The 24,338-nt window shown below is 58.8% G+C and overlaps 1 protein-coding gene across 5 annotated transcripts in view; it reads left to right on the forward strand.

Annotated features, from left to right (window-relative positions):
• Positions 1 to 24,338, forward strand: part of SLC19A1 (solute carrier family 19 member 1) — a 47,022-nt gene that overhangs the window by 17,302 nt on the left and 5,382 nt on the right. Inside the window, exons 1-5 of one of the 5 annotated variants that reach the window (XM_074389434.1) lie at positions 2,477 to 2,540; positions 8,912 to 9,145; positions 14,181 to 14,943; positions 15,101 to 15,293; positions 19,273 to 19,414. In XM_074389434.1, the coding sequence (XP_074245535.1) occupies positions 2,535 to 2,540; positions 8,912 to 9,145; positions 14,181 to 14,943; positions 15,101 to 15,293; positions 19,273 to 19,414 (1,338 nt within the window). In that variant the 5' untranslated portion in view covers positions 2,477 to 2,534. Of the gene's footprint in view, positions 1 to 2,476; positions 2,541 to 2,929; positions 3,084 to 3,348; positions 3,635 to 6,782; positions 8,746 to 8,911; positions 9,146 to 14,180; positions 14,944 to 15,100; positions 15,294 to 19,272; positions 19,415 to 24,338 lie in introns of those variants that run through there. The other 4 variants (XM_039480548.2, XM_074389435.1, XM_010350072.3 and 1 more) reach the window with 4 other exon arrangements.

A 24,338-nucleotide genomic window follows, 5' to 3' on the forward strand; every position in this document is an offset into this window, starting at 1 on the left:
TGTCTGTGTGCATGTATGTGGACCTGTGTGTCTGTGTGTATCTACGTGGACCTGTGTGTCTGTGTGCACCTATGTGGACCTGTGTATTTGTGTGCACGTGTGTGGACCCATGTGTCCGTGTGCACAGCTGTGTGCACATGTGTGGACCTGTGTGTCTGTGTGCACATCTGTGTGCATCTGCGTGGACCTGTGTTTCTGTGTGCACGTCTGTGTGCATGTGTGTGGACCCGTGTGTCTGTGTGCATCTGTGTGCAAGTCTGTGTGCACGTGTGCGGACCTGTGTGTCTGTGTGCACGTGTGTGGACCCATGTGTCTGTGTGCATCTGTGTGCAAGTCTGTGTGCACATGTGTGCACCTGTGTCTGTGTGCACGTGTGTGGACCCGTGTGTCTGTGTGCATCTGTGTGCATGTCTGTGTGCATGTGTGTGGACCTGTGTGTCTGTGTGCATCTGTATCCATGCGTTAGCATTTGGTCCAAGCCTTGCTTCCAGAGCCACAGCAGCCACACAGCACCAGCTGAGGGAAGAGGCTGTGTGAATGCCACTGCCTTCCTGATGCTGACAGGGGACCTTAACCACAGGGACAGCACTGTTTCTCTAGCCAAGGCAAAGGACACTGGCAGGCTGGTCTCAGGTGGCAGTGGGTGGGTAAGGTCCTCGTTCTCTGGCCGAGATTTATCTGCGAGTGCTCAGGCTCTGCTGGTGGGTGTGGGCCCAGGAGCTGGGGCTGGGGCACTGCTGTGGGGTGGGCTGTAGAGCACACCTGAGGCCCTCCAGGAGGCGAAGGGGTCTCTGTGGCCTGTAGCCCCCAGACATCACTGTGGGCATACATGGCTGGAGCCTACAGGCTGGAGGGCTGGGATCCGTGCTGCTGGGCCCCTGCTGACCCCTCCAGTCCAGGGCTTCACCCACCGACCAGCTCTCCCCACCCCTGACACTCAGGCACGTAACTGTCTGACAGATGATGGAATGCAGAACTGGGATTGCAGGAGGCTCGTGAGGCCCCAACCACAGGGTCCCTTCCCAGATGCCAGGGTCACCCCCAAGCCACCTACTTTTGTAAGTCTCTGTTTTGGGTGGAACCCTCCTGAAGCCTATGCCCTGGTGTGCCCAGACCTCGATGGAGGTTTCTGTAAGATCTTCGGGAGTCTCCTGGCTCTTCCCTCAGAGCAGCTGCCTCCAGATTACAACTGCCAGGTGCTACTGGTGGCCAGGCCTCACCTCCCCACCCGCACCAGCTCCTACAGGAAACCGGGGCCTCGTGTAGCTGGGAAATCCCGGGACTCCTGCCTCGCAGGGGACCAGAGGGCGGCTTGGGCAGGCCCCTCCCGCAGGCAGGGGCGGATTCGCTGGGCTCCACCTGGCTGGAGAGACAGGTGAGGAACTGGTGTCTGCATGTCCTGCGGGACCCGCTTGGGGCTGTGGCTCCCTGCCTTCCTGTCTCCAGGTAGGAAGGGGGTGGGAGCCATCCTTCTGTGGGAAGCAGGCTGGGACCCCCACTGCTGTTCATCCCTTCTTCCCCTCAGCTTCCTGGCCTGTCTCATGGAGCGGGCTCCTCTCTGCCTGGAGGGAAGGAAGGACCCCTCCTCCTTGGCGATGACCCTCCTGTCTTCCAGCAGGGCCAGGCTCTGCCCACCCGTGGAAAATGGCAGTACTGGAGAGAGAGCTGGGAGGCTCCCCGGAAGCAGGAGTCCCTCCAGGCAAGACGCCCCGTCCTGCAGTGCTCCCTTAGATTCTGCAAGCTACCCCAGATCCCCGCTTTTGAGCCAACAAATCCTTTTTAAGTTCCTTAGAAATTTGTTCGTGTGGCTTGCTGCATACAGGACTCCCAAAATCGGGCCAGGTTGGGGCTTTGGGCAGGGAGCCATTTAATCCTGTGCCGGCTTCCAGCGGGGCCTGGGCGGGGGCTGGTGGGCAGGAGAGACAGATCTCGGACTGTGTACATCTGTGCTGTCTACACTCGGGAAGGGGTGCATTCGAGGGGCTGCTTCCGGAGGCCCACAGCTCACCAGGTACCCGGAGCCCTGGGCTGTGGATCCCATGGTGGCCGCCTCCTTCTGTTCTGTGCAGCTGGCTTTCAAGCACCTCCTTGGCCGTGGGGCCCCCCACAGCCCTCGGCTTTGCCTTCCTCCCCATAGCCAGGCCCTGGATAACGTCCAGGGCAGAGTGACCCTGTGCGCACCCCCACGCCCCCCCCCCAACGTGTCCTGCACAGGCCTGGGGCGGCGCTGTCTGCTGCAGCCCCACAGCTTCCTGAGCGCGACTGCGCCACCGTCCCCACCTGCGAGGCCCGCGCGGTTCTCCCACGGCTCTCCCTGCTGGTGGCCGCGGGCCGCGTCCTGGATCCCGCTTGCTCCTTGGTACCAGCCAGTGAGGGTCACGGTCAGACAGGAGGGCGGGCAGCGGGGGTCCTGGGGGCGCCGGGCTCTGGGCTATGCGTGTCCCTGCTGGAGCCCCACGAAGGATGCCCGGGGCCACCCCTGAGGGCGCGTGGGCCAGGCCCGCGTCCCGGATCCGGCATGCGGCCCGCTGGGAATGCAGGTGTGTAAGGGTGCCAAAAGGAAAACGCTCCAGGCCTCCTCGGGAGGTGGGCTGGGAGTGGGGGTCAGGAGGGGCTGGCGGTGGGGAGAGGGAAGGCGGGGCGCCCGCGGCGGGACCCACACCTCCGCGCGTGGCGCCCCGGGATGCTGGCGCCGACGCGGGTGGGGCCCGAGCGGCGATCGGGGTCGGGGGCGGCGCGGGGGGCGGGGTGGCAGCACGAGGGGCCGCGCGACCCAGGTGCGGAGCGGGCGGCAGATTTCGGCGCGGGCCGGGACCGGGGCGTGGGAAGCGCGGGGAGGCCGGCTCCGGGACGCGCGCGCCCGCGCCCGCGCCGTGGGTTCGCTCCCGCCTGGCCCCGCCCCGGGGCGCGTTCAGCGGGGCCCCGCCCCTCCCGCCGCCGCGCGCCGAGCCGCCCTGTGGGCGCTGTAGTCCCGAGGCCGCCTGCGCGGGGTCCCCGGAGCCCCAGGCCGCGCCCGCCGAGCCGCGTGTACTTGTGGGGCTCGGGGCCGCCTGGCCGCATGTCGGGGACTGTGGGACCCTGAGGTGAGTGCCGGGGGCTGCGGGGTGCCCGGGGGGCCCTGCGCTGGGAGCGAGCCGCGGGCCAGGCTCTGCGGGGCTCCGGGGAGGGTGCGGCGCCCGGGGTCTGCAGTCTGGGGTCGGGGGTTCCTGGGGACCGTGCGGGGCTCGGGCCGGGGTCTCCGCGCGCTGCGTGCCGGGCGCCTGCCATAGTGCAGCGGGTTTCGCGCCGCTGACTTTCCGCCCCAGTCCGCCCATGGGTGCTGAGTCCCGCCCCCAGCCTGCCCTGCGCGTCATCCGGGGGCGCCGAGTTCCACCCCCGGGTCTGGAGGAACGCGTGGATCCGGCGTTGGAGCCCAGGCACGTGCTGCTTCGGGACGGGCCAGCCGGCGGGAGAACCCTGCTAGCCACGCGCGGGGCGGGCCCCTGGCACTCCTCCAGGCCCATTGTCTCCTGTGCCAGAAGCGTCGTGGGTGCAGCTTTCCCTTGGAGCACCTGTGTGCGCAGATCCAGCGGAGTGGAGTGAACCTGAGGCTCTCAGCGCCTGGACAGCCGCTGTGGGAGCCTTTCCTGAGCAGGTCCTTCCAGCACCTCTACAGCAGGAAACCCATCCCGAGGGTCCTGTCCATCCGAAACGCTTGTCCTGGGGAGTCTGAGCTGCCTGGCCCCAAGACACAGGCTGAAATTTAAGCTGGCCCTGAAATGCAGAAGCATCCAGAGCCCTGGGGACGCCTGCTGACTGAGGTGGCCTCTTCCTAAGGAGACCTGAGGATCCAGCACAGATTCAGTCAGCAGAGCCCAGGCCCCTCTGGCCCAGGGCACCTGCCTGCTGGAGCCAGGCTGCATCTCACTGGCCGCCTTCACTGGGGGCCACCTGTGCACTGCTTGCTGCAATTGCTAATCACTTTCCTTCTGAAGGGGCTTTGGTGGATTTTTATAGTTCCAGATGTTCGAGTTATCTGTGCTGGACAAAGATGAGACACTGTGCTTCTGGGGTGTTTGGGCCCGCAGCAGTGACCGCCAGAGGGTCTAACTGTGTTCTTAGGAACCCTGAGCTTGCTCATCTCAGCGGGGTTGGGAGGTTGTATGATGCTTTCTGCTTCTTCTTTCTTCTTCTTTTTCCTTTTTTTAACTAGCAGGCATTCTAAAAACGTAACAAACACTCCTGGTTAGCCTTCCAGAGTAGGAGCTGGTTTAAACACAGAATGACGGGTGGCTTTTGCCTTTGTTTCGATTGCAAATCTCCAGCCTTCTCACATGCTTGGAAGAGCAGAACGTGGGCAGGGTGGTCACTGGGGACGGCGGGGCTGCTACAACCTTCTCCTGAAGGCGGGGATTCTCCTTGCTTCCCCGTGGCCCTCCTGTCTGGCTGGGGACCTCCTTCAGTTGCCAGGAAGAGGCCTCAAGTGGTATGGGACGGGGCCGGATGCTTGGTGTCTAGGCTTCCCCTGGCTTGGGGCTGGATTTCTATGATGGCGTGAGTCGGCCTTGCTAGCTGAGTGCCTGTCGGTGTGCTGCGTTCACCGCGCGTAAGGCCAGCATGCTGGCAGCAGAGGCTGACCGTTAAGACCAGCAGCTCCTCCTCGCTGGCTGAAACTCCGGCTGTCTTTGATCCTCAGGCCGCAGCCCGGGCTGTGGCTGGGGAGGGACTGCCCTGGCCTTTTCTTCTGCAGGCTGCAGAGTAAACAGGGCTTGAGGCCACCCCTGCCTTGGGGTTGCAACCTGCTGTGTGCCTTTAATGAGTTTCTTTGGGTCTGTGGCATTCAGCATTTTTTCTGTTAGTGGCTGCCATTAAAAATGGATTTCAAATAAGACCCGGGACTTCTGGCCCCTGTTCCTGCATGGCAGCCAGAGCTCCTGGGAAGAGCCCGGGCACCTGCTCTGGCCCACCTCACTGCTGTGCCGTCACCGGCCTGTTGGTGCTTCAGTGGGCAGCCCCAGGCCTGACTTCAGGGTTTCTGGGAGTCTTCTTCAGTTCTGTGGAAGTGTGGGCAATATACAGGAAGGACACCTGTGCCAGAGTGGAGCAGGCCTGACATCCCTGGGTCCCTTGGTTCAGACAGAAGCGGGCACCGTCTGCCCTGCGTGGTTGGCCTGCCACAGCCCTCACCATGGCCAGAGGCTGCCTGCCCCCTGCTTCACCCTGGGTGCCGCTGCAGGCGGAACTCTCAGCAGGAGGGGTTCCTGGAGGGGGTCCCGGACTATGTCCCACCCTGAGGGCACTGGAGAGGGCCTTGTGCTGATGGGAGAGGCCGGGTTTTAGAACCCTTGGTCTCAAGTGGAAGTGAAGGTGGTGGTGGGATTGGGGAGCCTGGGGCGTCTGGCACTGTCTGACGCCTGCTCTCCCTGGTGTTTCTGCCTCCTTCTGGTGTGAGTGGGTCACGGGACCGGCCCTGTGGGATGTAGGAGTAAAGGCCCTCTTGGGACAGACTGGCAGCCTTTGTCCAGGATGGGCGCCCCTTGGCCCCGGGTTGAGGAGCAGGGAGTTCCGCCTTGCATGGCCCTGGTGCTCCCCTGTGCCCATGGCTACCCTGCTGGGAGGGCCTGCCCAGCATTTCCATGGAGACCCCAGCCAGGACTCGGGTCTGCTGGCTTTGCTAAGCAGGCGCCTGTGGGGACTCAGGTGGGAGGCACTACCCTCCCGGGTCCCAGGGTGGAGCCCAGGGCTGAGTGAGCTTTTGGAGACACACCTGGTCCCTTAGTCCTTAGCAATCGTGTTGTTCAAGAACAGGGTGGCCCAGGGCCCTGGCTGGCCTGCCACCTGCCACTGGGCTTCCAGACACTGCACAGCGTCCACACATGGCAGGGGTGGGGCTCATAGGAGCTCTCTCAGGAGGCAGCTTTGAGGATGCCACCAAACAGGCCTGACCCAGCCCTGCAGCCAGCCCTGTCCCTGTGCTCCCTAGGCCAACCGTGTGTGTCATGGCCCCCTGGCCCTCACCTGGGGTGGAGCCTGGCATTTGATTTCTGGGAAGTGAAGCTCCAGCTGTGTATCATTGTCCCGGAGGGCTCCAGGCTGCCCACCTCCCTGGTCCCTTCGAGCTGGCCTGGGGAGGTGCTGGGGAGAGCACGGTCCTGTCTGAGTGTGGGCTGGGGTGGGCCACTGAGCTAGGACTGGTCACAGTGGATTTCACACAGAACTTCTCACAACACCGGGAATCCTGAGAGCAGCCTCTCCAGGTGTGGCGAGTCCCCGGCTCACCTGTGGGATTTGTTGAAGGGTAAAGTCCTGGGCCGCGGTGTGTAATTGCAGCTGGGCGCTGGGATGCAGGGCCTGATGCGCTCTCACCCCTGGTTAGGAAGTGCTGCCTTCGGGTTTCAGAAGCCTCTGGAGTCCAGGATGTGAAAGTGCTCGCCCTGAGCTGGTGTCCAGGAACTCAGGAGTCCAGGATGTGGAAGTGCTCGCCCTGCCATGTAGCCAATTCCTGACACCAAGGAAGGAATGTTCCGGTCACCTCTGGAGGTGGCGTCTTTCAGAACAGGGAGCCCAAGTTCCCCAGGGCTCCTGGGGGTCCTGTGGGCAGAATCCTGACTTCTGGGGCCATGGACTCTGGGCACAGACCCTGGACTCAGTTCAGCTCCTGATGAGTCCCTGTTGGCTGTGATGATGTGGGTGCTCTGGGTGTCCCAGGATCAGAGCACCTGTTTAAACCTGCTGACAGGGGTTGTGGGGAGTGAACTTGATGGGGAGGCCCGGGACTGGATGGGTCTCTGGGTGGGGAGGGTTGGGGAGGAGTAGGTATGGTCCCAGGTGAGTCCAGCTCCACCTGTGGCCTCTCTGGGCATCAGGGTTCCTGGTGACGGAGCTGAACCTTTGTGTGCTGATCTTCCCAAGCCCTGGGGAGGCCTGGAAGGCGACCGTGAGACCTGCCTTGGCCTCGAGGTGGCCCCTGCCTGTGCTTTATCCTGCCTGGCCGGCTGTTTTCATTCTGGCCCTTTAAGAACTAGGGTCCGAGCTGCCTCCAATGGAGAGTGCCGGTCCCATCATCTTCCCAGCCATGCCCTCCCAGGTGCTCCGGAAGCCTCGTGGTCCCCAGCCCTTCCCCCACCTCCCTGTGGCTCCCACGGCCAGCCCATCAGCCCCTGCCTCTTACCGCTTCCCTGCCACCACTTCCCATGTCCCTTCATCACAGACATGAGTGTGCAGAGGCGTGAAGACAGGGCCCGGGACGATGCCAGTGGCTTTGCCTGGCGTGGCGTGGGAGGGTCTTCCTCCCCCTCTCCACGCCTTTCCTAAGCCTTTGTGTCAGGTTGGGGGCCCTTCCAGGAGCACTGCCAGCCTGAGTGGTTTCTGATAACCAGAGCTGAGTGCTGAGAACCTGGGGCAGCATTTCTTCAGGGTCCCTGAACCCCCAAAACCAGCCCCACATCCAGGATGCTCTGTTCCCCTGCTGGGAGGTTGGAGGAGACTCTCCCCGAATCCAGACCCTCTGCAGACCCCCTCCCAGGCAGGCCCTGTGGCGAGGGGCAACTGTCCAACTGTGTCAGCCCAGCGCTGACGGGACGGCAACCCTGCTCCACACGGCTGCCCAGCTGCCCTCTGCACGGGCTGCGTCCACAAGCAACTCTGCTGATACAATGTGAGGTGCACCCACGGGGGACAAGGGTGGGCCCTGTTCTCACTGGGTTGGCTTGGTGTGAGCACCCGAAACACTTGTTTATGGTGGCTCAGTTTTGATTGACTTGAAAGAGAACTTTTCACCACGACTTTACGTGGAAAACCAGCAGCACTGGAGCCACGATGCTAAGTGGACAGGCTCCTGCCTGCAGCTGGAAGGGAGGATTGTGGTGGTGAGACACACTCTTTCCCGCACTGGGGGGCCTTTCTCCTGGGCAGAATCAGGACTGAAGGAGACACGCCCTCTTGTGGCTGCTCTGACGTGCCCTGGCCGTGTGGGCGGAGTGCCGGCTGCACCCTGCCACATGGGGCGGGGGCACCAGCTGGGCCCGGCCGTGTGGGGCAGAGTGCTGGCTGGAGGCATGTTGCCTCGTGGATGAAGGCCCACGATCTGGATGCTCCATCTGGAATGTGTCGGGTCCGCTCATGGCTCCGGCCAGCTGCTTCTGTCTAGGGTAACCTGCCTCCAGGAATGCCGGGTCCCTAGGCTCAGGGGCCGGGCCTCCCCTCTCCCACGGGTGTTTCACCCCTGGGTGCCCTCAGCCCCCTTGAGGATACCTGCTTCTCCCTCTGCCCTTTCCTTACTGTGGGCTTTGCCTGCGCGCCCTCCTCCGGGGCATGGGGGGCTGTGTTCCCCATGCTCATGTGCAGGATCGGACCCCAGGCTGAAGGGGACCTGAGGCTTGTACCTGTTGCCACCCGCCCGGGGTGTGGCCAGGTGTGTCCCTGGCCTCTGGCAGCATCTGTCCCTGCCTGTGCCCTCCCGGGGCCACCTGGGTGCTGTTAGAGCAGCAGGTATGTGGGCTGCCCTCTGGCCTGTGGGGTGAGGTGTGCCTGCCCTCCACGGTCACACGTGCTGCCCAGCAGTGCCATGAGTCTGTTGTGGCCCCAAGCCCTGAAATTTAAATTTTGTTAGTTAATGCAATAAGTCATCAGTTAATTAACTTGATTTTGATTGGCATTTAAATTGCTCCTTGTGGCTGGAGACTTCGATCAGCCTCGGAGACCCTAGAGGTGGTGACGGCCTGGCCTGGGGCACTCTGGAGCAGCTCAGGCTGGGGTAGCTCCCAGGTTGGTGCTGCAGGGTGAGGAGGGATCTGGGGTGTGCGTTCGCCTCCAGGGTGGTGTTTGGTCCTGAGTGGCGAGGAGCAGGCCTGCACTGGGCCTGGTTTCTCGGGGCGGGAGGCCTGCAGGCCATTTTCTCAACCTCCCCTGACTCCGCTCTCCTTCCACACAGAGCGTCACCTTCGACCCCTCCAGGGCTGCCCGTGGCCTGAGCAGGATGGTGCCCTCCAACCCAGCAGTGGAGAAGCAGGTGCCCATGGAGCCCGGGCCTGACCTCGAGCTCCGGTCCTGGCGGCGCCTGGTGTGCTACCTCTGCTTCTACGGCTTCATGGCGCAGATCCGGCCCGGAGAGAGCTTCATCACACCCTACCTCCTGGGGCCGGACAAGAACTTCACTCGGAAGCAGGCACGTGGACACAGGGGCGCGGGGGCGGCCAGTGGTGGGTGGGCAGGGAGCAGCTTCAGGGGCCAGGGTGCTTTTCCTGTTGGAGGTGTGAGCTCTGAGGCTGGAGTGGGAGAGTGGCCGTGTCAGCTGATAGTGGTCCCAGAGGGAACCTGGCTGGGGTCTCACTCCCCACAGCGGGCACCGTCCGGTAGAGGGGCTTAGTAACCAGGCTACATAACAAGTGATGCTGTGTCCTGCAGAGAGGGACGGGCACATGAGGAAGCCTACATCCAGCCCTGCTGGGCACCTCCCCCTGCAGAGGGTTAGTGGCTATTTACCTACAAAGATTATTGAAGGAATTTTCCTTCTGCTCATTTTACTCAGCCATGAGGACAAAGGCTCTTATTGAAACTGTTGTAATAAACTTATGCCCCATCACGGGCCTCTCAGGCCATGTGAAGGGTGGAGGCAGGAGCTGGCCACATGGTCCGTAGGCACGTCTACACAGGAGCCTGGAAGCCTTTGTGGGAAAAGCGTGCTCACAGGCTGCCAACCCAGCTGGTCACCCCTGCACCCATCTCAGGGCCCATGTGCTGCCCGTGAACCTGTTTGGGGCCCACTCACCTGCCCGCCCCAGCCACTGTCCCTGTCCTCGGTGGTGTGGCCACCTGGCCTCTGCTCCCACATTGCTGGCACTCCGTGTGCCCCTCGTTCCCTGCGCCTCTCAGCCGTAAGCCAGGCCCCGCCCCTCGCAGACCCTAGAACTGTGACACTGACGTGCAGATGAGGAGTATACCCTGGGAGGAGTGGGGGTGCTGCCCTCCCGGTGCCCGGCTCAGAGCACCGGGTGAGTGTGATGGTGTCTGCTCCCACGGCCGGCACTGCTGACCGCCAGAGCCGGGTGGCCAGGTCACCTTCCCAGTGAGGCCAGGGTCTCTAGCTGTCGGTGGTGGGGCTGGTGCTGGGGGTGGGGCCGCCTCCTTGACCCTTTATGAAGTGCCCTCTGCTCCTGGCCAGTCTGCCCCTCCCCCCGCCACCCACTGACGGACCAGATGGCATCTCTGCTCTTAAGGAGGGCCATTGTTCAAGGTTATTTATAAAGATGAGCATATGTGTGGCGTTTCCCTGAAAATAAGAAAAGTCTCTACAGCGAAATGTTTAAATCCCGTCTGCTGCCCTCTCACGTTGCACAGTAACTGATTGAAAAGCAGATTCCAGAAAGTATGCCATTCCTCCAGGCCTGGGATGTCATTGGGTGGGTGCTCTGCACACCTGCCACCCGGCAGGGCCCCCGATCTCAGCCCGGCTTAAGATCTCAGCCCCTCTGGCTGCCGGAGAGGCCCAGCCTGTTAGGACCTGCAACCCCTGTTGCGAGCTGGTGTTTAGAAAGTTCACCTAAGTGCTGTCTTGTGACTCAGCTTTCGCAAGCCGCCCTCCTTCCCAATCTGACTCGAGGGAGGCTCCACGCAGGTTCAGGGCGGTTCTTAAGCTGCGCCTGGGGGTGGAAGTGCAAGGTGCTTCTCTGGCGGTTTGCTGGGGGTGATGGGGGATTCCGGCTTCTCCGACTTCGCGGAACGCTGCGGGTAGAGCACTAGCGGGCAGCCTCAGGCGGTGGGCCTTGACCCAGCGCACTCCTGGGCGACTGCTTCCTCCACAGCCCGCCGCAGGTTGCCCGTGTGGCCCTCGCCAGCTCAGGTGGGCTGCGGAGCGCCGCGGTCTGGCCGCTGTGAGGAGTGTGGTCTCCTTTGCTTGGTCTCCGTGTCGCCCGCTGTGGGCCGGTGTTTCCCGGCAGCCCCGCGGTTGCTGTCCTTCTTGAGCCTGGTACCCTTTCCCGCCTCCTGGGGACCCAGTGCCCTTGGGATTGGACTGGCCGTGTGTTACATACGGTGTTTCTCTAGAGCCATTTTGAATTTGGCCACATTCCCCTCCAGGCTTTCTGCTTTGAGCGTGAGCTGAGAGTGCTTTCCCCGGCCGGGTCTGTGAGGTGCTCCTGGGTGGCTTGAGGTCGCCTGGGCCGCCGCGGAACTGTGCTGTGTGGTGGGAGCTGCAGCCCCCGCCCTCCTCCAGGGAGGAGGGCCACGGCCCTGTGCGCAGCAGCCCTTCTCCACCCACGGCCGATGACTCGACCTCGGCCAGTCCCTGTTGGGTGCCCTTCTGTGGCAGCCGGTCCTTCCGCTGCCCCACACCTGGCCCTGCCCCCGCGTCCTGCCTGCCTGCCTTCGGGCCTTGCCCACCATGCCGCCTCCCTGTTCAGAGAAGCTGCCCTGAAGCCGCCCAGGTGTCGATCTGGGCGCAGCTGCCTGCACTCTGCCCGTCAGCCTGGACCTGACCCGAGAGCTCTGGAGAGCGGGGCAGACGCTGGGCTCAGGCCGCAGGAGCCTGTACTCATGTGGGAGCCATGGCCGCCTGACACACGCCACCTCCCTGCTGGGACCTTTGTGGGTGGCCCTCCCCCGCAGCCTTGTAAGTGGGACGCAGGTCAGAGCTCCAGCAGAGCCTCCCTGCTGTACACCTGCCAAGTGTGAGGAAGGGAAAGTCGGGACCACTCAGGCGGCACAGGGACGGGGTGGGAGGGCCCTGGCTGGGTGCTGGGGGGTGTTCAGGCTCCATCTCGACCCCATGCTCTGCTAAGGGGGAGCACTGCCCTGGGAGCCTCAACAAAGACCAGGAGGTACCTGGGGAGGCCCCGGCCTGCAGAGCCGGCTCCTGGTGGAAGAGAAATGAGGTGTGCTCCATTCATTCAGAGGTGGGAGAGGCTCCTAGGACTCCCGGCCGCCCTTTTCCAGAGAGCGGTGGGCTCTGGGGGAGCCTCTGCTGGCTGTCTACCATTTTAACTCTGGGCTGTGGGTGGGACCCGTGCCCTGGCCGGGGGCTGGGGTTCCCAGGGCCCCTCGCCGCCTCCTGTGTCTGCAGTTCCTGAGGTGCTAGGAGGGCCCCTGCCTCCGAGCCTCTTCTTTCGGACTCTGCAGAAGTTCTCTGGGCTGGCCCTGATGAGAAGCCTCCCCAGTCGGCCAGGAGAGCCTGCCTACAGAGGGGCTCTTTGATGTCCCCAGGGCTTTGCTGTAAACACAGTGTAGCAGCTGGTGGCTGGCCCTGAGGCTCCCCGTGACCCGGCCTGGTCACTCAGCCTCCCAGTGCCTGACCTGCATTGAGTGTGTCCTGGCATGTCCTGGGTAGGACGGAGCACGGCAGGGACCTTGGGTGCTCAGTGCTGCTGGGACCACAGCCTTTGGGGCAGGCTCCGGGCTGTGACCTCAGGGTGGCCTCAGGTGGGGTCTCTGGGTAGACTTCCCCCAAACCCCTTGGAAGCTTCTCAGCATGCTGGCCCTGACCGACAAGCCTGGCTACAGGGTCCTGTTCCCCAGCTGTTCACAGTCACCGGTGGCCAAGCCCTGAGCACATCAGGCCACACATTTGGGTGGGCCGCACAAGGCTGAGAGGCCCTGGGTTGGGGGGGGTGTGGCTTGGGCAGCCCCCAGTGCTGACCCCAGGTTCGGTCCTGTCAAGTGTGGCTGGCAGGGGCAGAGGTCACCTGAGGCAGCAGGAACAGGGCTGTGGGGTTGCTGGTGGTCAGGCCTGAGTTGAGTGGGGCCTGTGGGAGGCCCAGAGTCCAGGGAGGCCCTGCTGGCTCACCTGGTGCCAACCCCCAGCAGATCAGAGGTGGGGTCTGATGGGGCCCCTGGGCGGGGCCACCTGCTGAAAATGCACCTGGGCCCCAGGGAGGCTCCAAGCACAGGGTGGCTCCCACATCAGTCCCCAGGGAGGGGCAGGGCCAGCGGCTTGGGCCTCACAGGACTGGGGCCTCTTCCTCTGGACTGTGCCCAGGTGTGCCCACAGCAGCCCCAGCCCTTGCCAAGCCAGCTGAGGGCATTTGCTACCTGCCTGGAGGAGAGTCTGGGGCAGTGCCTACTGAGCTGGTCCTGCAGGAGACAGCACCCCTGCCCCATGCCCAGCCCCAAGTTCCCAGGGAAGGTGGTTGTGTGTTGAGGCCACAGACATGGAAGCCAGGCCTGGAGTGCCCACTGGCAGCTCAGCGGCCAAGGCTGTGGAGCTGGATTCCCACATAACATGACGGGGGAGGCAGGGCTGGGCGGGCTGACAGGCTATCCTGCCTCTCCGAGGTGGGTACAGGGTGGCTCCAGGGGCACTTGACCCCCTCCCTGCCCCTGGGTTAGAGCCTGGCCTTGAAGACCTTGCTCTGGGGACAAGCGTGGTATGGGAGTGCGCACCCCAGGGCCCTTGGCCCTTCCCCACGCCTGTTCCCTCTCTTCGCCCTTCTTCACTCCTGTCTTTCTCCCTCTGCTGGGTTCCCCACAGTCCCTCCCATGAACCTGCCCTTCCTGGTCCTGCCCTTCCTCTCTGTGTCTTCTGTTTGTGCCTCTCTACAGTGATGATGGAAGGAGCTTGTGTTGAAGTGAATGTGTATGGGTTACAGCTCTGGTTTCTGTATTAAGATGAAACGAAAACATGTTTTTATTCTATTAAAAATAGAGAGGCTGGCCCGGCGTGGTGGCTGTCACCTGTAATCCCAGCACTTGGGGAGGCTAAGGTGGGTGGATCACTTGAGGTCAGGAGTTCGAGACCAGCCTGGCCAACATGGTGAAACCCCATCTCTACTAAAAATACAAAAATTAGCCTGGTGTGGTGGCGCATGCCTGTAATCCCAGCTACTTGGGAGGCTGAGGCAGGAGAGAATTGCTTGAACCCGGGAGCCATAGGTTGTAGTAAGATGAGATCAAGCCACTGCACTCCAGCCTGTGCTATAGAGTGAGACTTCCTCTCAGGAAAAAAACAAAACAAAACAAAACAAAAACCAGAGAAGCTTAGATCAACAGTGTTGTTAATAACGATGACTTCCGTGGCCACTGCCAGCTTTCTGCAGGCAAATGCTCCCAGGCTGCGGAGACGGATCAGAAAGCGAGGGACCGAGGAGCGTTGCGGGGTGGGGTCACCTCAGGCAGTGAAGCGGTCAGCAGCGATGGCCTCGGGAGGGCCACGTCCCCCGAAGCCGCGCAGTCGCTGACGCCCGGTGGGGCGCACGCTCGCCCGTCCATAGGTCACCAACGAGATCACGCCGGTGCTGCCCTACTCCTACCTGGCCGTGCTGGTGCCCATGTTCCTGCTCACCGACTACCTACGCTACACGCCGGTGCTGCTACTGCAGGGCCTGAGCTACGTGTCGGTGTGGCTGCTGCTGCTGCTGGGCCGCTCCGTGGCGCACATGCAGCTCATGGAGCTCTTCTACAGCGTCACCATGGCCGCGCGCATCGCCTACTCCTCCTACATCTTCTCGCTGGTGCAGCCCGCGCGCTACCAGCGTGTGGCCAGCTACTCCCGCGCCGCGGTGCTGCTGGGCGTCTTCAGCAGCTCGGTGCTGGGCCAGCTGCTGGTCACCGCCGGCGGGGTCTCCTTCTCCACGCTCAACTACATCTCGCTGGCCTTCCTCACCTTCAGCGTGGTCCTCGCCCTCTTCCTCAAGCGCCCCAAGCGCAGCCTCTTCTTCAACCGCGGCACCGCGGGCCGTGAACCCTCGGCCTCCGCCTCGGAGCTGGAGCGCATGAACCCCGGCGCAGGCGGGAAGCTGGGGCGCGCGCTGCGGGCGGCTTGCGCGGACTCGGTGCTGGCGCGCATGCTGCGGGAGCTGGGGGTCAGCCTGCGGCGGCCGCAGCTGCGCCTCTGGTCCCTCTGGTGGGTCTTCAACTCCGCCGGGTACTACCTGGTCGTCTACTACGTGCACATCCTGTGGAACGAGGTGGACCCCACCACCAACAGCGCGCGGGTCTACAACGGCGCGGCCGACGCCGCCTCCACGCTGCTGGGTACGTGCGCCCGGGTCCGGGCACCCCCCCCCGCCCCCACCGCAGCTCCTTCCCGGAGGCTCCCCCACCTCCCCTGCCCCGCGGCTCCTTCCGCTGCCCCCCCCACCTTTCCCTGCCCCATGTCCCCCCAGGTGACGCCCCACCCCTCACCCCCCAGGTGCCATCACGTCCTTCGCCGCGGGCTTCGTGAAGATCCGCTGGGCGCGATGGTCTAAGCTGCTCATCGCGGGCGTCACGGTCACGCAGGCGGGGCTGGTCTTCTTTCTGTCGCACACGCGCCACATCTGGCTGTGCTACGCGGCCTTCGTGCTTTTCCGCGGCTCCTACCAGTTCCTCGTGCCCATCGCCACGTGAGTTCCAGAAGGCTCTGGAGAGCCGGGGTGGGCAGGCGCTTCCCGGGTGCTCCCACCTCCTGCCGCGCCCCAGCGGCTGAATCACTGCGGGCCCCAGCCACCTGGCGCTGACCAGGGTCACCCCTACGTCTCCCTGGCACCCTGCCAGTGCCGTCCTGCCCCTCTCCCAGTCCCTCCGCCTGCCCGCCTGTGCTCCTCTCTGAAGCCTGCCGGGCTCACAGTCTTGCCCTGCACCCAGCCCAGCCCTCCAGGTCCCAGGCTGCTGAGAGCCCACCCAGGCAGGAGGGAGAGTGGACACCTGTGTGAGTTCATGCTCAGCTCACACCCACACCAGGCACTCACACCACACAGACACACAAACACTCACACATGGACACACACTGCATGTTCACACATGGACATACCACTCAGACATGAACACACAGCACACGCTCACAGATAGACACACACCACACATGAACACATGCATGGACACACCACATGCTCACACGGCATGAACGTACCCACACATTGGCACACTGTCACCACATGCTCAGACCACACACATTGGCACACTCAGACACTGACCCTGCCCACCCACACCAGCCCCTGCCTCCCTGACCTGTTCCCTCTTTCCTGCCTCCTGGGAGGACCCTGGGCTTCACCTCCCGAGTGGCCTTCAGGCCCTGCCCCCCTCACCCCATGGACCGTCCCCCTGGGGCTGACGCTGCCACAAGTCTGTCTGAACTAGAGTGCCCTCCCGGCCCTTACGTTGTACCCTCTGTGCCCGTGGCCGGACCCCTCACCGTCCTGCCTGGACGTTCCCGGCCCTGCGCTGCCCCATCCTCCCCACACGCAGGCAGCTCCTGGCGTGGGCAACCCAGCTCACCCTTCTCTCCTTCCCTGCCATGCCTGGGGGCCCTTCTGCATGCTCCGGGGTGGCCGCCTGCTTCACGCTCCCCAAGGCCCGCCCTGGGCTCTTGCTGCCCCCAGCCTGTGACAGCCATCTTGCTCGGGCCCCTCCCTGACTTGCCAGCACTGTGGGAAGGGCCAGGCCTCTGCTATCCCGTTGCTGTGTCCAGGGGGACCACGCCTGAAGGGTTTTCGTTATAAAGCCATTGGTGCCCGTCACAAAACCTCGGGCACTGGGTAGCAGTGTACAGAGCGGAAAACCGCCATTTGCTCCCAGGAATCCGGCATTTTTTGCTCATCTGTGTTGGGTCGGTGTCAGACACACACATAGGTGGTCGCTGCTGGTCACGAGTGGTAGGCCTCACAACCCACCCCTAGTGGATGGCTAAAATCACCATTTCCATTTTTCTTACAATAGAAAAACACTGAGATGAATATCCTTCTACCTACATTTTTCTTTCTAAATTCTTTTTTTTTTTTTTTTTTTGAGATGGAGTCTCACTCTGTCTCCCAGGCTAGAGTGTAGTGGCGCAGTCTCAGCTCACTGCAACCTCTGCCTCCTGGGTTCAAGCAATTATCCTGCTTCAGACTCCCAAGGAAGTAGCTGGGATTACAGGTGCACGCCACCATGCCCGGCTAATTTTTTGTATTTTTTTAGTAGAGACAGGGTTTCACCAGACTGGCCAGGTAGGTCTCGAGCTCCTGACCTCGTGATCTGCCCTCAGCCTCACAAGTTCTAATAATGGTCCGCAAGTGGATTCCTGGAAGGGAAATGGCCAGGCTGGAGAGTATGTGCTTTTGAAAGGTTTCTGTCAATATTGCAGGTGCCCTGCAGGCCTGCATGCGGGCTTCCTCCCGGTCAGGATGGTGGATGGCCTCCCCCACCCCTCAGCCCCGACGGGAAGCTGGACTCCCAGCCTTTCCTTAACCAGAGCAAGGCCTACTATCCTATCCTGCTGTGGACCGAGTGGCCACTGTGTCTCCTGACTGCTGGGACTCGCTTTCCTCCCTTCTGATCTGGAGTGCCCTCATCTGTATCACGTATTTTCAGTCACGTGTGCCCCCGTCACGCCCCACAGTTGTTTGCCTTTAATTCCACTCATGGTGTTTTCTGAGCACCCTTGGAAGCACCCTGGGGGCTGGCCTGCGTTCTGCCCTGCCTGGCAGTAGCGTCCAGAAGCTCATGTTTGTGCTGGTTCTCCTGGTGTTTGGGTGCCCTTTGTCCTGCTGACCTGCTCCCCCGGCCCTCTGTGTGTTTCTCATTCTCCCTGCCACCCGCTCGCCCGCGTCTCTACTGTCTCTGCTGGCACGCTGCCTCCACCGCCCAGCAGCACAGGGACCTCCATCCTTCTCTGAAGGCTTTCTGGCATTTTTGTTTATTTTTTCTTAAGGTGAACTTTAGGACATTTTTTGTCCAGTTTTTTTTTTTTTTTTTTTTTTTTTTAAGCACTTTGTGGATTTTAATTGGAACTGCATCCAAAGACCAGTTTGTTTGCAGAGCACCAGAAGCCTGGCCTGTCACCTCTCCATGTGAGGAATGTGGCGCCTTCATTCCTGGACATGTGCCCGCCACCGCCCACCTTTAGGGCCCGCCCTACCTGGCTGCCACTCACCCTCAGGACCCGCCCTACCCTGCCTCCAGGGCCCGCCCTACCCAGCTGCCACTCACCTCCAGGGCCCACCTGCCTCCCTGGCCTGCCCTAACCAGCTGCCACTCACTTCAGGGCCCGCCCTACCCAGCTGCCGCTCACCTCCAGGGCCCGCCCTGCCTCCTTGGCCTACCCTAACCAGCTGCCACTCACCCCAGAGCCCGCCCTACCCAACTGCCACTCACCTCCAGGGCCCACTCTGCCCGGCTGCCACTCACCTCCAGGCCCGCCCTACCCAGCTGCCACTCATCTCCAGAGCTCACTCTACCCAGCTGCCATTCACCTCCAGGGCCCGCCCTGCCTCCTTGGCCTGCCCCACCCAGCTGCCTGGCTGCTCCCCCACCGACTCTGATTTCACTGCGCTTCCCCGAATTTATCAAACATTTAATCATGAAAGACTTTCGTTCCAGACTTTTCTGTCTGTGCCCAGAGATTCCCTTGAGGATGACTTTCTGAGCGTTTTGAGATGGCTGTAACCTGGTCTGTCCCAGCGCTCAGGGAGCCCTTCTGGGCATCTTCTTGAATTTGTGTTTTGTGGCACCCATTGTACAGTTTCAGCATCCCCAATTTAAAAAATCCAGAATTCGGCCAGGCGCAGTGACTCATGCCTGTAATCCCAACACTTTGGGAGGCTGAGGCAGGCAGATCCCCTGAGGCCAGGAGTTCGAGACCAGCATGGCCAACGTGGTGAAACCACGTCTCTACTAAAAATACAAAAATTATCTGGGCATGGTGTTGCATGCTTGTAATTCCAGCTATTCGGGAGGCTGAGACAGGAGAATTGCTTGAACCCGGGAGGCGGAGGTTGCAGTGAGCTGAGATTGTGCCATTGCCCTCCAGCCTGGGCAACAGACCGAGACTGTCTCAAAAAAAAAAAAAAATCAGAATTTGAAATACTCCAAAAGCTGACAGTTTTTGAGCACTGAAAGGACAGCCCAGTGGAAAGTCTCTCACCTGACCTTGATCCATGAGTCTCAGTCAGAACACAGTCAAAAGTTTCTTCATGCACAAAATTACTGAGAATATTGTATAAAATCACCTTCCGGATGTGTGGATACAGTATGTATGAGACATAAATGAATTTCATGTTTAGACTAGGGTCCAATCCTCAGGATACCTCATTACGGATATGCAGGTATTCCAACATCCCAAACTTCTAGTCTGGGCATTTTGGATAAGGGACCCTCTCCCTGTACCGAGCCGGGGAATGCAGCAGCTCCCAGAGTGGCTCCTCAAGGGTGGGCAGCCTGGGTGCTGGCTCCTGCCTGGTGGGGGAGGGCATGTGGGGGGGAGATGGGGGTCTGGTGGGGGCTTGTGCGTGCCTGGGGCCCCGTGGCTGCCCAGTGGGTCGTGGGTGGTAGGAGCTGGGCTGCGGGCTTTCCCCTTGCTGCATCTGGTTCTCCCGGCAGTGCCTGACCGTCGCTCTTCTTGTTCAGCTTTCAGATTGCGGTTTCTCTGTCTAAAGAACTCTGTGCCCTGGTCTTCGGGGTCAACACATTCTTTGCCACCATTGTCAAGACCGTCATCACCTTCATCGTCTCAGACATCCGGGGCCTGGGCCTCCCCGTCCGCCAGCAGGTGAGCCGGTTTCAGGCGTGTCCTCGGGGACGGAAGCTACTTGTGGGGACGCTGTCAGGGCCTCCTGGTGCCCACCTGACATAGAGGCCACTGTGGGCTGGGGGCGTAGCATGTGGGCCTGGGGCTTCCCGGGGGACACACCGGCCAGCGAGAGCAGGAAGTGAGAGAGGCCCCAGCAGGGATCCACTGTCTGTTGTGGGCGGGAGTGTCCGCGGGTCCTGAGCCTCCGTGGGAGCGACGGAGCCTCTGCTCGCCGTGGCGGACCTGGTCTCCGCTCTCTGCCTGTGGCTGCTGGAACATGGTGTCCTTGAGCCCTGGCTAGAGGCCACGTGAGCCTTGTTCTCTTCAGGAGAGCTGAGCGGAGGCTCTCAGCAGTGCTGGAGCACAGGGCTCAGTGGCAGCCTCCCGCTTCCCGCCACAGGCTGGCTTTGGCTGCTTCTGAGAAGAGCTGGAAAACACGCTTTTAACTCCTGACGGTCCCGGCCAAGGCAGGGTCTCTGAGTGAGCTGAAATCAGCCACGGTGGGCGCGGTGGGAGAGGCCCTGCGGGCTCCTCGGGACTGCCCCCCAGCCTGCCGCTGGACAGATGTCCTTGGCAGGTGGGACAAGGGCTTTGTCCACCTGGGGCCCAGGTCTTGCTGGGCAGGAGGGCTGTCAGGGTTGGCCCTGATCCTCCAAGGACGCCCCGTCTGTTCAGCCTCAGTGACTCCAGAGCTTCGAGTGAGGCCCGGGCAGTAGCAGGCAGCCCCTTCGGCTTGTAAATGCCTTTAGGTGAGGATGGCTGTTGGTTGTTTGTGGAAGTGCATCCTTCAGACCCAGTGTCATTAGGGCCTGTCCACACTGGCAGGCCTTGCGGCCCTGTTGTACCTCTGGGGGCACTACCCCCGACGCTGGTGTGAACCCTCAGACGGGTGAGCCTCTGAGGCCGGAAGGTGATCAGGGCCAGGTCCAGCCTGGCGGACACAGCCTGGGTGGATGGTGGCTGGGCTGTTCTAGGGTCTGTAGAAGAGAGGCCCGGAAGGTCTCTGTTGCCTGCATGGTCCTGGGATGGGGGTGCTGGCCACAGTCTAGCTGGCCCTGGAGGGGCCCCAGCATCCGGGAAGAGGCCCTCCTCATTCTTGGAGCCCTGAGTTACCTCTGCCCCTAGACAGCAGTGGCTGCCAGCGTGTATGGGCAAGGAGGGCCTGTCCTAGAGAGACTCCGAGGGCCCTGTGTGGCCCCAGGCGGGCTGGGCCTGGCTTTTGACCTGCCTCTGGGTGCTGTCTGACCCCCACTACCGTGCCCCCCACCTCCATCCTTCTGTGATAGCCTGTTGTTCAGCGAGGGGCAGACGCTAAAGGACCCTTTAGGGACCCTGTGCCCCCCGAAGCTGCCCTATGGAGGAGACCCCTTGAAGTGGGCTTCCAAGGGCCCATGGGGGTTTGGTGCAGGGGGTGGAGCCGTTCTTCCCCAGAGGGCTAGTTACAAGGAAGCCCCTTCCTCAGCTGGTCCTGGTCCCGGTCCCTCCCACGTGGTGGTGCAGCCGTGGAGGCCATGGGGAGGCAGAGGCAGGTTCTGGCCCGTGGTTCCTGGTGGCCTCTTGTCACATGGGAAAAAAACACACAGACTTTTTTCCGGCTGCTTTGATTTCCGGGCTAAAAAGTAACTCGTGGGCATTTTGCTCTTGGCTAGACACGCTGTTTGGCCTAGAGGAGGGTGGCGCCAGCCCGTCTTGCCCCCGCCTATGCCTGGGTGCTGGGTGTTCACTCCTTCCTCCTGCACGCAGAGAACAGCGGGGCTGGGAGTCGGGCTTGGTGGCATAGAGTCTGGAGATGGGTGGGAGCTGTGATGGAGCATGGGGAGCAGCCAGGCCTGGAGCTCGCCTGGGTTCACCTGGTTTTTAAAGTAAGCTTTATATTTGGTAATCTGATATTCATATGCTGTTTAATAAATAATACAGGGAGATCCAGGTACCCCGCACGCAGGCGCCCTGCTGCTCACATCTCACGGTTCTGTAGCACATCACAGCCAGCATGCACATTACAGCCGTACAGTCAGGATCCAGAACGTTCTATCCCTCACGATGCTCTTTGAGGCCACGCCCACCCTGTTCCCAGCCTCACCTTCTCTTCAGTCCCTGGCAACCACTACTCTCTTCTCGGCGTGTGTGATTTTGCTGTTTCAGGCGTGTTGCATAAACACAGTCATGCATTAGGGCTTGGCGCTTTTTACTCAGCATTGTTCTCTGAGCACTCATTCAGACTGTTACTGTGGCACTAGCTGATTCCTTCCTGCTGTTGAGTGGTGTTCCAGGGTGTAGACATTCCACACTTGATTTGACTATTCACCATTGAAAGACTTGTTTCCAGTTTTGGGGTATTACAAATAAAGCTGCTACAGACATTCTTTTGTAGGTTTTTGTGTGAATCTAGATTTTCGTTTCTCTGGGATACATGCCCAGAAGTGCAAGAGCTGGGTCACAAGGTAGTTGCCTGTTTCTTAAGAAGCTTCCCACTTTCCAAGGCTGTTGGACCATTTTATATCACCACCTGCCACCAGCAGTCTTTGAGAGATCCAGTCGCAACATCTTCAGCGTTTCAAGTTGCCACTATTTTTTATTTTAGTCATTGGGGTAGATGTAGTGATATTTCCTTGTGTTCTAATTTGCATTTCCCTGGTGGATAAGGATGTTGAAAATCTTTTATGTCCTTACTTTCCATTTGCATGTTTCTTCATGTCTTCTGCCCATTTTCTCATTGGATTGTTCATTTTTATACTCTTGAGTTTTAAGCATTGTTTATTCCAGATATTGGTTCTTTGTTGGATATGTACAGTTTGCAATTTTTTCCCCAACTCTAGCTTGTGGTTTCATCTACTTAATGTGGTCTTTTACAGAACAAGTGTTTTTTAACTCCCGTGAGGTCTGATTTGACAGTTTTTCCTTTTACAGAATCTCTTCAGAGATTCTGTAAATTCAGAAGATTTTCCCCAGATTTCTTTTTTAAAGTTTCGTATTTAAGTCTTTGATCTGCTTTGAGTTAATTTTTGTATAAGGTGTGAAGTTTAGGTTGAGGCCACTTTTTTTTGGCTTGTGTGTATTCCAGCATCATTTGTGGAAAAGACTTAGCTCTCCCCATTGAATTGCTTTTGCACCTTTGTCAAAAGTTGAGCATATGTATGTGAGTCTGTTCATGTTTTTTAAAATTCTGTTCTATTGAACTGTGTGTTTACTCTTGTACCAATATTACACTGTCTTGGTTATGAAGCTTTACGGCAAGTTTTGAGATTGGAAGCTTTATGGCAAGTTTTTTCTGTGTATGTTCCTCCCTGGTATCTCTGTCTTCTTATAAGCACACCCAGTCAGGTTGGAGTAAGACTCCATCCTTCTGACCTCATTTAACCTTAATTACCTTTTTAAAGTCCCTACCTTCAAATGCAGTGACATTGTGGGTTAGGGCTTCAACATGTGAATTGGAGGATGGGTTCACGATTCAGTCGGTAACAGTGTTTATTGGATAGACTGATTGCTCCAACTTCTTTTGATTTAGAATTGTTTCCACTATTAAAGTTTCTTTGCCTTTCCATATACATTTTAGAGTAATCTTGTTTGTATCTACAAAAACTCTTGCTCAGATTTTGTTAGGAGTTGCAATTAAGCCAATATATCAATTTTGGGAGAATTGACATGTTTACTATGTTGTTTTTCAATCCATGAACATGGTATATCTTTCAGTTTATTTAGATCTTTGATTTCTTTCAGCATTTTGTAGTTTTTAGCATATGAGTACTGTGCATATTTTTGGTATATATATATATATATATATATATATATATATATATATATATTTTTAAGTGAATCAAACCATATTTTGAAATTTGTTATCTGCATTAGCCTGTTTGGACTGCCATAACAAAGTATCACAAACTGGGTGACATAAGCAACAGAAATATATTCTCTCACAGTTCCAGAGGCTGGAAGTTTGAGATAAAGTGTTGGCAGGTTGTGTTTCCTGATGCCCCTCTCCTTGGCTTACAGTTGGCATCTTCTCCCTTTGTCTTCATATGGTGTTTTTTCTGTGTATGTTCTTCCCTGGTATCTCTGTCTTCTTACAAGGACACCCAGTCAGGTTGGAGTAAGACCCCATCCTTTTGACCCCATTTAACCTTAGTTGTCTTTTTAAAGGCCCTGTCTTCAAATGCAGTGACATTGTGGGTTAGGGCTTCAACATACGAATTGGGGGATGGGTTCACAATTCAGTCCATAACAGTGTATATGTGTTTATTGCTAGTGTATAGAAATACAGTTAATTTTTGTGTGTTTATCTTGTAGCTTGCAATTTTGCTGAGCTTACCTATTAGTTCTAGGAGGATTTTCCATTTTTTGGTCTTTGTTTTTGAAATTCCTTGAGATTTTCTATGTAGATAATTATATTGTAAAAGATATGCAGATCAGAAAGAAAGAAATATGCAAATATTCTATTAAATAAAAGATATCTTCTATGAAATAAAATATATTTACATATTTCTTCCTTTCTGATCTGTATATCTTTTATTTCTTTTCCTTGACTTACTGTACTGGCTGGAACTTTTATTAATTCCTTCCCTCTGTTTGCTTTAGATTTATTTTGCTCTTCTTTTTCTGGGTTCTTGAGGTGATATATTGATTGGAAAAATTTATACATCTAACACTATAAATTTGCCACTCAGTGCTGCTTTAGTTGCATCCCACAAATTTTAATAGGCTGTGTGTTCATTTTCACTTATTTCAGTGTTTTTTTGACTATTATTTCAAGTTTTGTTGTTTAATTTCCAAGTGTTTTGAGATTTTCTTGCTATATTTCATTATTATTTTCTTTTGATTCTATTGTGATCAGAAAACACATTCTATATTATTTAAGTCCTTACAAATTTGTTAAGATTTGTTTTAAGACCCAGAATATTATCTG

Source organism: Saimiri boliviensis, chromosome 18, assembly GCF_048565385.1.
Source record: "Saimiri boliviensis isolate mSaiBol1 chromosome 18, mSaiBol1.pri, whole genome shotgun sequence".
In the NCBI taxonomy this organism is placed as follows: Eukaryota; Metazoa; Chordata; class Mammalia; order Primates; family Cebidae; genus Saimiri; species Saimiri boliviensis.